Genomic DNA, 17487 nt, shown 5'->3' on the forward strand with positions numbered 1-17487 from the left:
AGGATTTGGAACCGTGATTGGGTTCCCAGGGCGTGCACCCATCCATATTTTCAGGCTGGTGCTGCTGGACGGTGGACTTTTTATACAGGATACGTCGGATAGATGCGGGTCCCACCTCTGGGTCCCTCACCTATCTCTAGAACAGTGCCCCCTAAACCCCGTTCTACCTCTTTGAGTTCCAGCTGATTTCCGACCATGAAGGAGAGATCCGCGTAGCTGGTCCCGTAAGCACCATAGAACTGAATAGTAGTTACGGAAACCGCATAGCTCGCGTGCTACGCTGCTTCCGTGACTGCCATTCACTATTATGGGAATTACGGAAACCGCGTAGCTCAGCAAGTTACGCTATTTCTGTAACTCCCGACCATCTAATCAGGAAGTGGTCGGGAGTCGGCGCGAGCACAAAAAGCTAGAACGGGGTTTAGGGGGCTCGGTTCTAGAGATGGGTGCAGGTGGGACCCGCCTAATGTCATAAATGCCATAAATGTCCCTCATGGGAAAACCCCTTTAATGTGTAATGTCCATAGTATATGTTTGTTTTTTATGATGAAATCTCTGTCCATATTCTATAATGCAGCCTAAAATAATCTGTGAGCCCGTTGTGATACATCATGGAGACGAGGTCAAGTTCGGAGAGACTGTGCTTTCATTTCATGTGCACCCAGGCAGTGAAACCTGTGATGGCTGTGAACCTGGACAAGTCCGAGCACATCTGCGTCTAAATCAGAAAGAAGAATTCACGGGTAACTTGTACCTTATATTTTAACACTCTCTTTCTTGCTGCAAAATAATAGACATGTATGTTATTTATAAAGGGGAAATTGTATTTATTTCTTATTATTTTTATCATTAGCTGTTCCAGTCATAAGCAAAGAGGAAAAAGAAAAGCTAAGAAGAAAGGGACTTAAGCAAATCCGTGAGAAATATGGCTTACAGGTAATGTGAGTGGATGGCATCTTGTATGACCTCTAGAAATCACTTCACCTATCTGAACCAACAACTACAGGAATAGGCTGTAAAGTACCCTTGAACCTTATGAGAAAACCATGTAGCATGCTTAGGCCCAGTTCACAGAGTTTTTTTTTTTAGGCGGGAAACCCGTCTGAATCAGTGGCAAAAAACTTCCGAAACCGCCTCCTATTGATTTCAATGGGAGGCGGAAGAGTTTTTGTTCACGGCGGTTTTTAGCTCTTTCTTGCCGCGGTTCCGTCTCTGACCTCCCTTTTGAAATCAATGAGAGGCAGAGAAAGCGTTTTTGCAGCCTTTTTTTGCCCACATCGCTCAATGGCCGCGGGTGAAAAACGCAGCGAAAATCGCGGCAAGAATTTGCAGTCAGGTAAAAATCTGACTCAAAATTCCTGCAAGAAAACGGAGTGTGAACTGGGCCTTAGACTTTGCCTTAGTTGCTGCATTTTGAGAAACCCTGATACTGTGTTATGCCTAGTGCAAGGATTGAGTGGGTGGTGCACAACTTAGACTCAAAGACGTCATGCCCTGTACCAGGCATAAGTGTTTCACTTTTTCCTGTAGAGCTCCTTCTTTGTCGAATTCCATCAAATCAGTCCAAAAAAAAAAAACAATCATGTCGTGTTCTATCACATGTTGTGCTTTACAGCTATTCTCCCCAAGAAGCATTGCCTAAGGCACCGGATAGAGCATCGTACTTCGGTGTAAGACCTGCGGCTGGGACTTTACAATTTTATCTGTTGAGTTACAGCTGCAGGCGGAGTAATACTTTGAGTTGCATGCAACTCAGTGCATTAATGTGGATTGCAGCTGTCACTCAATAGTTAACAATGGAAAGTCATGCTACAGAATGTCTCCATGTAGCCCCATACACTTGAGATAGTTGTCAGCCGAACGATCGTTCTGCCAACAGCTATTCCTCCGGGCTTCCCTGTACGCATGCATGCTCGGCTCAGCGTGCATGTGTTTTCAATAGGGAGAAAGCCGCTGCCAGACTCCTCTCCATCTACTAAAGAACAAAAAGTTATGGCCGTGTTGAAATTCAACAGCAGGATAGTTCTCTCCCCCAACATCTGCCATCGGGGGAGAGTTGTGACGTCTAATGTGTATGGCCTATTTTAGTCCTTCGTCTTTACATTTATCTCCAAGGTAATGTTGATGGCACTGCCATTTGAGTGAATGGGCTGCAATGCGCATGCATATTCTTAATATGCTTTTAACTCCTCCCCCCCTCCCTTCTCGGAAATGTACGTAATTGTACATCCATTTTAGAGGTACATTCCCGCAAATGAGCATACGGTTACGTCTATGGCGTGGGCACATATGCCCGTACCATCCGCAGGGTGTGCTAGCTGTAATATACAGCAGCCTTCCTGCTTCAATGGCCAAGATTGGAGTTACCTCCGATCCTGGCTTTTTCGCCCCCAAGATGCCACTCTCCATAGCTTCCGTGGCATCTAGGTGGTTAGACAGAGGATCTTCCTCTGTCACCCCATCGTGCCTCGCGACCGAATCGTGTGGCGACGATGGGTTGGCATGGCAGCCGGGGACCTAACAAAAGCCCCCAGGACTGTCATGGCTGTTTGCCTATTGGCACAGCTTAATAGATTGCCTGTCAGTATACCACAGGAATAGGCTGTAAAGTACCCTTACCAAAGCATTATATCAGTGATTAAAATAATTGTTTTGTGAAGTCCCCTAGTGGGACTGAAAAATAATTAAATTAAAGTTGTGTGGTTTTGTTTAAAAAAAAAAAACTATGCAGTAAAAAAAATATTCGTTTTATTTTGTAAAATTGTTTGAAAAGAACAAATACCCATATGTCGTTTTTCTGCAATCTTAACCCGTACAATAAAGTTATCATGTTATTTAAACCTAAATGACCAAGCTATTTTTTAAGTTTTTTCCATCGTCGCATTCCAAGAGCTGGAGCTTTTTTATTTTTGCGTCGACATAGCTGTATAAGGTCCTGTTTTTTGCGGAACGAGTTGTATTTATTAATAGCACCATTTTGGGGTACATAGAATTTATTGATTAACTTTTTTGGGGGTGGGTAATGGAAAGAAAACCCATAAATTTCACTTTAGATTTACGCCGTTTACTGTGTGGTATAAATAACATAATAACTTTATTCAGTGGGTCATTATGATTGTGGGGCTACCAAATTGATATAGATTTTGTATGTTTTACTACTTTTACACAGTAAAAACATTTTTTTTCAAAATTATTTGTTCTTGTGTTGCCATGTTTTAAGAGCCATAATTGTTTTATTTTTACGCCGCTGCAGCTGTATGAGGGCTTGTTTTTTGCGGGACGACTTCTAGTTTTTATTGGAGTACATGTGACTTTTTGATCACTTTTTATAAAAAATTTTTGAAGGCAGATTGAACAGAAAACAGCAATTCTGGCACGTTTTTTTTTTATGGCGTTCACCATGCATGTTAAATAACATAATAGCTTTATAGGTGAGGTCGTTACGGACGCGGCGATACCAAATATGTGTAATGTCTTGAAGTTTTTTGGGGGTTTTTTCATATTAAAGTATTTTATAAGGGAAAACATGGGTTTTTTATTTTTATATTTGGGATTTTAATTTATTTATTAAACTTTTTGGTTACTTTATTTTTAGTCCCACTAGGGGGCTTCACTATGCGATCTTCTGATCGCTTTTATAATACACTGCAATACTTTTGTATTGCAGTGTATTATTGCCTGTCAGTGTCAGGGTATGTTCACACGGGCTATTTTCAGCCGTTTTTCTGGGTGTAAACGTCCCGAAAAATGGCTGAAAATCGGAAGCTGAACGCCTACAAACATCTGCCCATTGATTTCAATGGGAAATACGGCGTTATTTTATACCTCATTTTCAAATGATGGCGCGTAAAAAGACGCCCCGTAAAAAGTTCATGTCACTTCTTGAGCCGTTTTTGGAGCCGTTGTTCATTGACTCAATAGAAAAAACGCTCCAAAAACGGCCGTAAAAAACACCTCAAATAACGCTAGTTGCTTAAAAAACGGCTGAAAATCAGGGGCTGTTTTCCATTTAAAACAGCTCTGTATTTTCAGATGTTTTTTGTTAAGCGTGTGAACGCTAAAACTGACAGGCACCTTCTAGGTAATGCCTCAGGCATGGCCTAGCAGGCATCCACTACAAGCAGACCTGGGGGCCTTTATTAGGCCCCCGGCTGCCATAGAAGCTATCAGCACCCTGCGATTGCACTTGCATGGGGCCGGTGGGGTGAGAAAGGGAGCACCCTCCCTCCAAAACCACTTGGATGCGGCGCTCGCAGTTGAGCGCCGCAACTAAAGGGTTAAACCGGTGAGATTGATCCCGCCCGTTAGTGCAGGTGCCCGGCTGTCTTTAGACCGGCCGACACACGCTTTAGCCGGCACAGAACACCTGTTCCGGGCTTATGTTGCAGCGCCGCGAAAAGGCGGCGCTCTGGTATAAGTACACTTAACGGCCGCAGCGAAAAGGCGTATTGGCAGTCGTTAAGGGGTAAAAACCGCACGGTGAACGGTGGGAGGAAGAATATGGAATTGCTTTCCTGGTAACGCTGTAATTGTACCGCCCCCTAGAACAATGCAAACACATTATTTGTGGCACACAGTGAACAATGGAATTTTAAAACTAAAAAAACTTATGTGATAGCTGTTTATTTTCCACCCCTCCCCCCTCCCCCGTTAGAGTTCTCAACTTTTAAGTAAGTTTTATGTACCCCAAACTGGGGACCACTCCCTTTATAAGTATCTGATGGTGCCATAAGAGCACTTTGCAGATCCTTTTAAAAACCTTTTAGTCAGATGAATGTTGTAAACACCATCTTGTATTATCTTAGGGCGTTGATTATGAAAACAACAAAGTGTTGAAGAACTCCAAGTACAAAGACCGAGCCGATAGACGCCGTAAAGTGGTGGGAAGTGAAAGCACATTCCAGAGAGATGACGCGCCAGCATCTGTACACGTGTACGTTAGGAGAAATTCTACATTAAAATTTGGAATAACTTTGAGAAATTGTTATTGGGCCTATTTTAATCTTTGTTTTTTTTCACACAGAGAAATTAATGATCGTAACAAAGGAAGAAAGATGTTAGAAAAGATGGGATGGAAAAAGGGGGAAGGTCTTGGCAAATCTGGAGATGGAATGAGAGACCCGGTAAGTTGTGGAGTGTGGCCTGGGTGGAGGCAGGTTAAATCGGTAACAATTCTCTTAATCTGTTTTGTAGAACAATTCACAGTTTAGAGGCACCTTAACCCCTTGGCGGCATCTGATGTAACTGTACATCACAGCCAGCAAGGGGGAGTAAGGAACGAGCTCATTGGCTGAGCTTCTCCATACTCCGCAAGTATTGGCTATATGTTACAGCCGTCACCTCACTGCAACGGTCGGGTTCATAGATAACGTAGATCTCAGCCGTTTAACAACTTAGATGCCACGATCAATACCGACCGCGACATCTGAGCCACCAGAAAGAGTGTGGGGGGCCGATTGTCATGGCAGCCTGGGAGCCCCCAGATCTCCCATGTTTCTCCTATTAAGCGCTGACAGAGGCACAGCTTAACCCCTTCCCGCCCAGCTCAGTACTATTACATCGTGCTGAGTGCATCGTTCGCGCTCAGCTCAGTAAATGTACTGACCTGAGTAAACACAGTACCATTTAATCTCCGCTCGATACTCTGGGACCAATTTCGGTGGTCCCGCCCCGGCGATCGCTGCTATTGGCTAGTCAGTGACTACTAACCAATAGCATCGATCACATACATAATTTTCTGCCCCAGACCTCACATTCTGCCGCACCCGCCCTGAACTTCTCTGTTGGCGTTAGAGAGTAGTTCAGAGCGGTTGTGTCAGGAGAATTGTGCTGAGAAAACTTTACAAAAAAACTTGGAAAAAGTAACTTTTTTGTACTTCCCACTTCCTCCTCCTCCTCCTTGTGTTTCCCTTTTCCCCCTTGTTTTTGCTCAGTGATCTCCTATCACTGACCACTTCTTAGTCTTCAGGGCCACATTTCTTGGTCCCTGTGGATTATTTTTTTTCTTTATAAAATACAAAAAACAAAAAAAATATGAAAATTTATTACAATTTAAAAAAGCTAGTTTAGAAAGTTATCATCTAGCTAGTTTAGTATTAGGGGTAGTTAGTGTCAGGGAACCGTCAAAAAGCGTAGTTAGGTTTAACGTCAGGAATCGGTCACCGTAGTTTGTTTTAGCGTTAGGGATCCATCACTAGTTAGGTTTAGTGTCAGGGAATTGTCACCGTAGTTAGGCTTAGCGTTAGGGAAGTTAAAAAAAAAAATCTAGTTAGGTTTAGTGTTAGGAACCCTCGCCCTAGTTAGTTTTAGTGTAGGGAAGTCCACTCATTCTATTGAAAAACAAAGAGAGTTTTGGGTATCATCCTATTGCTTTTAGTTAGGGAATTTTTCTAACTTCTTTTATTTATTTTAATTTTTTTGCTGTATACATAATACACGTGTCACACATAAATAATAAAAGATGTCCCAAAGGTCATTTTCTGCTGAAGAGGCATTTCTTGCCTCCAACACAGAATCGTCGGATGGTGTGACTTTTTTTTTTTTTTTTTTTTTGTCAACCTCCTCATCTAGTGATGAAGAGGAGGGACCACCTAGGAGACGTTGCAGGACCACCACCACAGCTGAAACCCCCTGAGAAGTGACCCCGTCGCAGTTGAAACCCCCGAGCGAAGTCACCCCATATGGACCCCCACACCAGACAATTATGAACCCCAAATCCCTGAGTATACGGGCAGTCCAGGGATCAAATTTAACACGGCAGGGCTCAGTGAGATGGACTTTTTCAAGTTCTTTTTCACTGATGATTTTATAGAGCTTATGGTCTCCCAGACAAATTTATATGCCCAACAGTATATTACTAAGAACCCCACTTCATTTTATGCCCAATCCCACATGTGGACCCCACATGTGGACCCCCACATATCTTTGGATTATTATTTATTTACCCCATTATTATACCCTCTTATTATTCCCTGATGTTCTCCGTGCAGATTACATATGCCCCCACATTATAAACTGAAATACCAGTAAAACGCCAAACAGAACCAACAAGCTAAATCTGCGCGCCAAACGGCGCTCCCTCCCTTCTGAGCCCTACAGCGCGCCCAAACAGCAGTTTACGTCCACTGATATGGCATCGCCATACCCGGGAGAACCCGGTTAATATTATATGAGGTATTTGTCTTCCGTGGCACAAACTGGGCTTAACATATAGTGCACTAAAATGGCATATCAGTGGAGAATTTTAATTTTCACTCTGCACCATCCGCTGCGCATTAACTCCTTCGCGCACCACGACATAGCATGTCGTAGTGTGGGGGGTGATGTATGGAGTGGGCTCGTGAAAAATAAAGAATTTAAAACGACAAAATCGCTGTGTTTTGGTCACCTTGGCTCTACCAAAAAAATTTATAAAAAGTGCTCAATAAGTTGTATGTACCAAAAAAATGGTACCATTAAAAACGACCGCTCGTCCTGCAAAAAATAAGCCCTCACATCACTCTATTGACGGAAAAATAAAAAAGTTATGGCTCTTGGAAAGCGGGGAGGGAAAAACTAAAAAGGAAAAGAAAAAAAATGGTTCAGTCCGTAATGGGTTAATTACTTTCTAATGAAAAAACCATTTATGACCACATGTGGGGTATTGCCGTACTCGGGAGAAATTGCTTTACAAATGTTGGGCGGCTTTTTCCTCCTTTATCCTTTGTGAAATTGAAAAAATTCAACATTTTAGTGGAAGAAATGTTGATATTCATTTTCACGGCCTAATTCTAATAAATCCTGCAAAAGACTTGTGGGATCTAAATGCCCACTATACCTCTAGATAGATTCTTTAAGTGGTGTAATTTCCAAAATGGGGGTCACTTTTGTGTGGTTTCCACTGTTTTGGACTCTCTGGGGCTTTGCAAATGCAACATGGCACCCAAACACCATTTCACCTAAATTTGAGCTCCAAAAGCCAAATAGCGCTGCTTCCCTTCTAAGCCCTGCTGTGGGTCCAAACAGCAGTTTATTACCACATATGGCATATTTCCGTAATCGGGAGAAATTGTTTTACAAATGTTGGGGTGCTTTTTCTCCTTTATTCCTTGTAAAAATTAAAAATGGCTACCCTATTTCAGAAAAAAAAAAGTAGATTTTAAATGGGGTCACTTTTGGGGGGTTTCCACTATTTTGTTCCCTCCAGTGCATTGCAAACAGACCTGGCACTGAAAACTATTCCAGCAAAATCAGAAATCCAAAATCCAAATGGTGCTCCTTCTCGTCTGAGCCCTGCTGCGGGTCCAAACAGCAGTTTATTGGGGTATTGCTATAATCGGGAGAAATTGCTTTACATATGTTGGGGTGTTTTTTCTCTTTTATTCCAGAAAAAAAGTAGATTTTCATCTTCACATACTAATTCAAATAAATTTAACAAAAAAACTGTGAGTTCAAAATGCTAACTATACCCCTAGATAAATTCCCTAAGGGGTGTAGTTTCTAAAATGGGGTCACTTTTGGGGGTCTTTATTGTTTTGGCCCCACAAGACCTCTTCAAACCTGACATGGTACCTAAAATATATATTTTAAAAAAAAAAAAGGAGGCTCCAAAATCCACTAGGTGCTCCTTTGATTCTGAGGCCTATATTTCAGTAAATTGGCACACTAGGGCCACATGTGGGATATTTCTAAAAATTTTAGAATCTGGGCAATAAATATTGAGTTGCATTTCTCGGGTAAAACGTTCTGTGGTATAGAAAACATTTTATCACAAATGAATTTTGGCAAAAAAATATGAAATTTGTAAATTTCACCTCTACTTTGCGTTAATTCCTGTGAAACGCCTAAAGGGTTAAAACACTTTTTGAATGCTGATTTGAATACTTTGATGGGTGCAGTTTTCAAAATGGGGTGATTTATGGGGACTTTCTAATATATAAGGCCCTCAAAGCCATTTCAGAACTGAACTGGTCCTTGTAAAAATACCCTTTTGAAATTTTCTTGAAAATATGAGAAATCGCTGCTAAAGTTCTAAGTCTTGTAACGTCCTAGAAAAATAAAAGAATGTTCAACAAATGATGCAAACAAAGTAGACATATGGGAAATGGTAACTAGTGACTATTTTGTGTGGTATTACTATCTGTTTTAAAGCAGATACATTTAAATTGACAAAAATTCTAATTTTTGCACATTTTCTCCAAATCTTGGTGTTTTTTTACAAATAAATATTGAATTTATTGACAATTTTTTCACTAACATAAAGTACAATATGTCACGAGAAAACACTCAGAATCACTTGGATAGGTAAAAGCATTCCGAAGTTATTACCACATAAAGTGACACAAGTCAGATTTGAAAAATCGTCTTCGTCCTGAAGGCCAAAACAGGCTCAGTCCTGAAGGGGTTAATGACCGAGCAATTTTTTTAAGTTTTTCCATCGTCTCATTCAAAGAGCTATAACGTTTTTATTTTTCCCGTCGACGTAGCTGTATAAGGACTATTTTGTTGTGGGACAAGTTGTATTTTTGTATAGCACTGTTTTGGGGTACATATAATTTATTGATCCTCTTTTGCGTCTTAATTTTACGACATTTACTGTGTGGTATAAACATAATAACTTTATTCAGCGGGTCGTTACTATTGCGGCGATACCAAATTTATATAGGTTTTTATATGTTTTCCTACCTTTACACAATAAAAACATATTTTTTTTAATTTTTTTTTTCAATTATTTGTTTTTGTGTCGTTATATTTTAAGAGCCAAAACTTTTTTATTTCTCGACCGATGCAGCTGGATGAGGGTTTTTTGCGGCACGACTTGTAGTTTTTATTGGTACCGTTTTGGAGTAAATGCTACTTTTTGATCTTTTTTTATCAAATTTTTTTGAAGGTAGGATGAACAGAAAACTGCAATTCTGGCATTGTTTTTTATTTATTTTTTTACGGCATTCCCAATGTGGGTTAAATAATGTAATCATTTTATAGTTTGGTTCGTTACGGACGGGGCGATACCAAATATGAGTAACTTTTTTTCATAATGTATTTTGTTAGGGGAAAAAGTGGGTATTGCAGTGTATTAACAGGCAAACACTAAAGGCAGACCTGCAGGCTGCCATAGAAACCATCGGAACCCCGTGATGCACGTGGGGTGAGAGGGAGCCCCCTCCCTCTAAGATCACTCCGATGCAGCGCTTGCTATCTTCACTTGCTATTGACTGCCGCATCTGAGGGGTTAAATATGATCGGAGACCACTGCTAGTGTTCTCCGATCGTTGCCCTGAAGCCCGAGACTGTTAGCAACAGCCCGGACTTCAGGAGCACACCGCACGATGTGGGAAAAGTTCTTCTGAAGTGCCAACGTGAAAAGGCGGCATTTCAGAAGAACTACCCCAAACGGCCGACGTAAAAACACTATACGCAGGTCGTTAAGGGGTTAACTTTTAAAAAAAGTAAAGTGATCAAGAAGTCGCATGCACAATAAAAACTACAGCTCGCGCCGCAGAAACCCTCACATTGCTCAGTTGACGGGAAAATAAGTTAGACCTATCAGAATAGGGTGAAGCAAAACGATTTTTTTTTTTTTTTAACTAATATGTTTCTTTTCTAACGGGTAAACCATAAAAAGAAATATACAAATTTAATTACCGCCGTAATCTTATTGACCTGCAGAATTAAGTTAACATGTTGTTTTTATCGTAAGGTGAAACCAAAAAAAAAATTATGGCATCAATGATTTTTTTTCCATACCGTCCTACAAAAAACAAGACCTCATATGGCTATGTTAATGGGAAAATAAAGTTATGGCTTTTGGGATGCAGGGAGGAAAAGACAAAAATTAAAAATGGCATTCGACGCCAAGAGGTGAAAGGGGGTTATCTGGGACTGCAGCATGACAGGGGATGGCATACTTACCCCATGAAGCGTTCCTGCTCCCACTCTCCGCCATTTCGGTCCTGGAAACCCCTACAGCGGTCATGTGCTGTTCATCAGTAAAGAGTGGGGGATGTTGATGATACACGGCATGCACATCTCCTGTTGACAGTCTCGATGGATACGTGTGTGTAACTAATTGTTACATAGTATTTGTTGCCTAGACTTAGCAACAAATGTGATACAATCTATGTACTAGGCCTCATGTGCTATCCGTTTTTTTTTTTGTTTTTTTTAATGAATAGCACACTGACCCATTCATTTCTATGGGGCCATGCACACCCGTTCTTTTAACGGATCCGTGTGGCCGTTCTGACAAAAATAGAATCGGTCCTACACCTGTCCGTTCCATTCCATTCATTCCGTTGAAACAATGGACTGCACACTGAAGCCATCTTTAGCGGCCGTACGATTTGCAACGGATGTGTGCATAAGGCCTTAAAAAAGAGCTACCTGTCCTGTAAGTACAAGAGATAAATGGTATCAAAACAAATATATAACAATCAAAATGACAGGAATAAAGTACAATTATTTAAGCTCCATTTGAAGTGATTGTCTAACACAATGATCACATTCCACTAAGCTCAACCTTCCCTCTCCCTTTATTTAATCAATCCACTGCTTCTGTCAAAAACTCTAAAATGGTAACTAAGCAGCAAAGGAAAATGTAAAAATAATGGGATCTGATCATTTGCAATAGGGTGCTCTATATAAAGGGACTGTTCACCCTAGATTTCCTTGCCAGGCAATATGCCTGCTTCTGCCGGTTCATATACCAGGTAACTTTTTTTGCCCTCTTTTCTTCTCGTCCATATCCCTTTCCCCTATTATTAATGGTTCACTATTGGTGGTGTACACCAGGGCAGAATAAAAAGAGAGGAAGCTTTAACCTCACTGGGGTCACAGCATCAGGTCAACCTTTATCATTTTGCCTTTATAATTAAAGAAGAACTACCCTCCGGCAAGCGACACGTCCCCTTCAGTGCCTCGTCCATATGAAGAGCCATGCTTGGCTCCTTCATTGTGATCATTGGCGTGGGTTCCGAAGGTTTGCCCCACACCAGTCAAACATTATTGAGCAATATTAAGGATAATCCATGAATGTTTAACCCCTTCCCGCTCCTTGACGTACTATTACGTCATGGCAGCTGTATCGTTCGCGCTCCATGACGTAATAGTACGTCACGGGAGTAACGGCCGTTTCGGCCGTCCTCCCGACACATACAGGAGCTGTGACGCTGCTGTCTTGTTCAGCAGCTGTCACAGCTCCTACAGCGGGGACCGATCGCTGTGTCCCCGCCGATTAACCCCTTAAAAGCCGCGTTCTATAGAGATCGCAGCTTTTTAGGGGTTAAGCTGCCATCGCCGGCCTGCTACGCGATAGCAGCCGGCGATGGTGACTATGGCAACCGGACACCAAACAATGGCGTCCGGCTATGCCATAGACGGAAGCCTAGTGGGTCCTGACAACGTCAGGACCCACTATGCTTGCTGTCAGTGAGTAGCTGACAGTGCATGTAGTGCAGTGTATTAGAATAGCAATCAGGGCCTCCTGCCCTCAAGTCCCCTAGTGGGACAAAGTAATAAAGTAAAAAAAAAGTTAAAAAAAGATGTGTAAAAATAAGAAAATAAAAGATTTAAAAGTAATAAAAGTAAAAATCCCCCCTTTTCCCTTATCAGTCCTTTATTATTAATAAAAATATATAAACAAACAAATAAACTATACATAATTGGTATCGCCGCGTCCGTAACGGCCTGAACTACAAAACTATTTCGTTATTTATCCCGCACGGTGAACGCCGTAAAATAAAATAATAATAAACCGTACCACAATCACAATTCTTTGGTCACTTCACCTCCCAAAAAATGGAATAAAAAGAGATCAAAAAGTCGCATGTACCTAAAAATGGTACTGATCGAAACTACAGTTCGTTACGCAAAATATAAGTCCTCGCACGGCTTTATTGTTTGAAAAATAAAAACGTTCTGGCTCTTAGAATAAGGTAACACAAAAAGTGAATGATTGTTTACAAAACGTATTTTATTGTGCAAACGCCATAAGACATAAAAAAAACTATAAACATCTGGTATCGCCGTAATCTTATCGCCACGCAGAATAAAGTGAATGTGTCATTTATAGCGCACGGTGCACGCAGTAAAAAAAAAAAAGAATAAAAAAACAATAGTAGAATTGCTGTTTTTTAGTCACCACGCCACCTAAAAATAGAATAAAAACTGATCAAAAAGCCGCATGCACCCCAAGAAAACTACAATGGATTCCTCAAGGGGTCTAGTTTCCAAATTGGGGTCACTTTTGGGGGGTTCCCAATGTTTTGGCACCACAAGACCTCTTCAAACCGGACATGGTGCCTAATAAAAAAGAGGCCTCAAAATCCACTAGGTGCTCCTTTGCTGCGGAGGCCGGTGCTTCAGTCCATTACCTGACTAGGGCCACATGTGGGATATTTCTGTAAACTGCAGAATCTGGGCAATACGTATTCATTTGCGTTTCACTGATAAATCCTTTTGTGTTATAAAAAAAATGGTATAAAGCGGATTTTCTGACAAAAAAAAAAATTTTTGTGAAACACCTAAAGGGTTCATAAACTTTCTAAATGCTGTTGTGAATACTTTGAGGGGTCTAGTTTCTAAAATGGGGTATTTCATAGGGGTTTCTAATATATGGGCCCCTCAAAGCAACTTCAGAACTGAACTGGAACCTAAAAAAATAAATAAATCAGGCAATACTTCGCTTCTTACATTATACTGATAATGAGCCGTGCCCACCCTGAGATGACCCCAGTTTTGACCGTTTGTATAAACGGAGACCCCTATTAGACCGTTCCAGTGCCCGGTTTTCCCAAGCATACACCCCCGAGAAGTGTATTTCTATTGATGAGTCCCTGGTACATTTTAAAGGGAGGGTTCAATTCCGCCAGTACCTGCCAGGTAAGAGGGCAAGGTATGGCGTGAAGATGTATAAGCTGTGAGAGTGCATCAGGGTATACCTACAGGTTTAGGATATATGAAGGAAAGGCCACCCCCAAACCAGACTGCATCCTGGACTACAATAGGTACATGGGAGGGATGGACTTGTAAGATCAAGCCCTGAAGCCCTACAGCGCCATGCGGTGTGGTATAAGAAGCTGGCCGTGCACATCATACAGATGGCTTTGTACAATGCGTACGTGCTACGTCGATGTGCAGGCCAGACGGGAACTTTCCTGGAATTTCAAGAGGTGATTATCAAGAACCTAATCTTTAGTGACCAAGAAGGGGGGGCACCCAGTACTTCTGGAAGCGGGGCCACACGCATCGTACCAGGGCGGCAACACTTTCCAGGGGAAGTTCCCCAAACTGGCAAGAAGGGAAAAAGTCAAAAGAGGTGCAAAGTCTGCTATAAGAGGGCGATAAGGGATGACACAATATATCAATGTGACACGTGTCCCGAATAACCAGAGCTCTGTATGAAAGAGTGTTTTAAAATTTATCATACATCCCTTGGTTTATAATTTACCCCAATTTTACTTACCCTGATGCACTCCACACAGCTTATCCCCCCTCGTCTTTCCCCTCTGAGCCCTGCTGTGTGCCCAGGCAGCTGATAACAGCCACATGTAGGGTATTGCCATACCCGGGAGAACCCACATTACAGTTTATGGGGTGTAAGTCTCCGGTCAAAATGCTCACTACACCTCTAGATGAATGCCTTAAGGGTGTAGTTTTTAAAACGGGGTCACTTCTTGCGGGTTTCAACTGTACTGGTACCTCAGGGGCTTCTGCATACATGACTTCGCACTAGAAAATCCCCAGTAGGCCAAATGGTGGTCCTTTTCCTTCTGAGCCCTGCCATGGGCCCAAACGGCAGTTTATCACAACAAATGGGGTATTGCGGCCCTCAGAACAAATTGCGCAACAGAATGGGGTATTTTGTTTCTTGTGAAAATAAGAAATTTTCAGCCAAAACTACATATTATTTGAAAAAAATAATTTTGTTTTCATTCCCAGCCCAATTCAAATAAGTTCTGTGAAGAAACTATGGGGTCTAAATGGTCACATTACCCATAAATGAATTCCTTGAGGGGTGTAGTTTCCAAAATGGGGTCACTTTTGGTGGGTTTCCATTGCTTTGATACCCCTGAGGCTCTGCAAATGCGACATGGCACCCGAAAACCAATCCAGCAAAATCTGGACTCCAACAAACATATACCGCTCCTTTCCTTCTGAGCCCTCCCATGGGCCCAAACGGCAGTTTATCACCACAAATGGGGTATTGCCACACTAAGGACAAATTGGGCAACCAAATGGGGTATTTTGTTCCCTGTGAAAATAAGAAATTTTGATCACAAATGACATCTTATTGGAAAAAATGTCATTTTTTTCATTTCACAGCCCAATTCAAATAGGTGCTGTGAAAAAACTGTGCGGTCAAAATGCTAACAACAACCATAAATGAATTCCTTGAGGGGTGTAGTTTCCAAAATGGGGTCACTATTGGGGGATTCCTACTGTTTTGGCACCTCAACACCTCTTCAAACCTGGCATGCTGCCTAAAATATATTCTAATAAAAAAGAGGACTCAAAATGCACTAGGTGCTTCTTTGCTTCTAGGGCTTGTGTTTTAGTCCACGAGCGCAGTAGGGCCACGTGGGACATTTCTAAAAACTGCAGAATCTGGACAATACATATTTAGTAGTGTTTCTCTGGTAAAACCTTCTGTGTTACAGAAAAAAAAATGAATAAAATTGAAATTCCGCAAGAAAAATGAAATTTGCAAAGTTCACCTCCACTTTGCTTTAATTCCTGTGAAATGCCTGAAGGGTTAAAAAACTTTCTAAATGCTGTTTTGAATACTTTGAGGGGTCTAGTTTTTAAAATGGGGTGTTTTATCAGGGTTTCTAATACATAGGCCCCTCAAAGCCTCTTCAGAACTGAAGAGGTACCTTAAATAAAAGGCATTTGACATTTTCTTAAAAATATGAGAAATTGCTGTTTATGTTCTAAGCCTTGTAACGTCCAAGAAAAATAAAAGAATGTTCAAAAAACTATGCCAATCTAAAGTAGACATATGGGAAATGTGAACTAGTGACTATTGTGGGTGGTATAACCGTCTGTTTTACAAGCAGATGCATTTAAATTCTGAAAAATGCAATTTTTTCAAAATTTTCTCTAAATTTTGCAATTTTTCACCAATAAACACTGAATATATCGACCAAATTTTACCACGAACATGAAGCCCAATGTGTCACGAGAAAACAATCTCAGAATCGCTTGGGTAGGTTTAAGCATTCCCACGTTATTACCACATAAAGTGAAATATGTCAGATTTGAAAAATGGGCTCTGAGCCTTAAGGCCAAAACTAGGCTGCGTCCTTAAGGGGTTAAAGGCCCTTTTACACGGGCCAATGATGGGGCAAACAAGCGTTCATATGATTTTGTTCCTGATCATTGTCCTGTGTAAACAGGGCAACGATCAGCCAATGAATGAGCAACCGCTCATTCATCGGCTGATCGGCTTGTTCATGCGGCCAATAAAATAGTCGCTAGTCGGAAGCACATCTCCATGTGTACTGCCGACATGATGGAAATGTATGGGGATAAACTATCGTAGTAATGACCGCTCGTCCACGTACATAACCGATCATTGCGCGCTCATGGACAAGCTGGATCGTGGATCAGCGCTCCTTTTCATGGCCTAAATTGTGGCATGTAATATGACGTTTAGTCCCGCAGAGCACTTACAAGCAAGTATAGGTACTCTATACACAAAAGGAAAGCACAAATAAATCGGTGCCCTGGACAACAAATTTGAATGACAAGTCCTTTCAGAAGAAGCTCTGTGTAAAATGTTACATGGACACATTGTTTTTTTTTATAGAAAATGTATGTACTACAAATAAGGGTAGATTGTTGAGAGGTTTGTATAACATGTATACTGTATGCACAGCTTTTTTTTCATGTTGACATAACTTTTTGGGCTTTCTTTGTGTTGGATAAATCTAATCGCACCTCATATGCTTGTGATATCTAATTATACTTCGTCTTATTCGCCAGATCCACCTTCAGCTGCATAAGAAGAAGGCAGGTCTGGGGACACACAACTCTTCTTCCATTGAAGATATTCAGATCTCTACTCAGAACCAAAAGAACTGGGAGAAGGCCCGAGAGAGATATGCAGAAATTTTCGAAGATGCTGCAAAGAATGATGCAAAGAAAGCCACTTCTTGGGTTAAGAGCACAGCACAATAATATGAACTATTTTAGTCTGTATTTGAGCTTTTATTTTATATAAAAAAATATATATAACATTACGAGACATGGTTTTTAATATATTTGAGGCCAGGTTCACACTTGTTCTATGGAGAGAAACTGCAGTGGAAAGAGTTTTAGACGAAAGGACTGGAATATATATTTACAAAAAAAAAACACTTCCCAGTTTTCAGGGCTTTTTTTAATCATTTTAATAACCTAGTACAAACGTAAACTAGAGTATATTAAAAAAAGGAATTCAAAACCAGGTACTTTAGATCCTATTACACATCAAGTCTCCCCCCCCATCTGATTTTAAAGGGATAAAAA

The 17487-nt window shown here is 41.2% G+C and overlaps 1 protein-coding gene across 1 annotated transcript in view; it reads left to right on the top strand.

Moving 5' to 3' along the window:
* Positions 1-17214, top strand: part of AGGF1 (angiogenic factor with G-patch and FHA domains 1) — a 57978-nt gene extending 40764 nt beyond the window's left edge. Inside the window, exons 10-14 of the mRNA XM_075838578.1 lie at positions 578-743; positions 854-936; positions 4806-4933; positions 5024-5123; positions 16963-17214. Coding sequence (XP_075694693.1) covers positions 578-743; positions 854-936; positions 4806-4933; positions 5024-5123; positions 16963-17157 — 672 coding nt within the window. The 3' untranslated portion in view covers positions 17158-17214. The remainder of the gene's footprint in view (positions 1-577; positions 744-853; positions 937-4805; positions 4934-5023; positions 5124-16962) is intronic.
* The last annotated feature ends 273 nt before the right edge of the window (positions 17215-17487 follow it).

The sequence above is a fragment of the Rhinoderma darwinii genome, chromosome 1 (genome assembly GCF_050947455.1).
Source record: "Rhinoderma darwinii isolate aRhiDar2 chromosome 1, aRhiDar2.hap1, whole genome shotgun sequence".
Classification (NCBI taxonomy): Eukaryota; Metazoa; Chordata; class Amphibia; order Anura; family Rhinodermatidae; genus Rhinoderma; species Rhinoderma darwinii.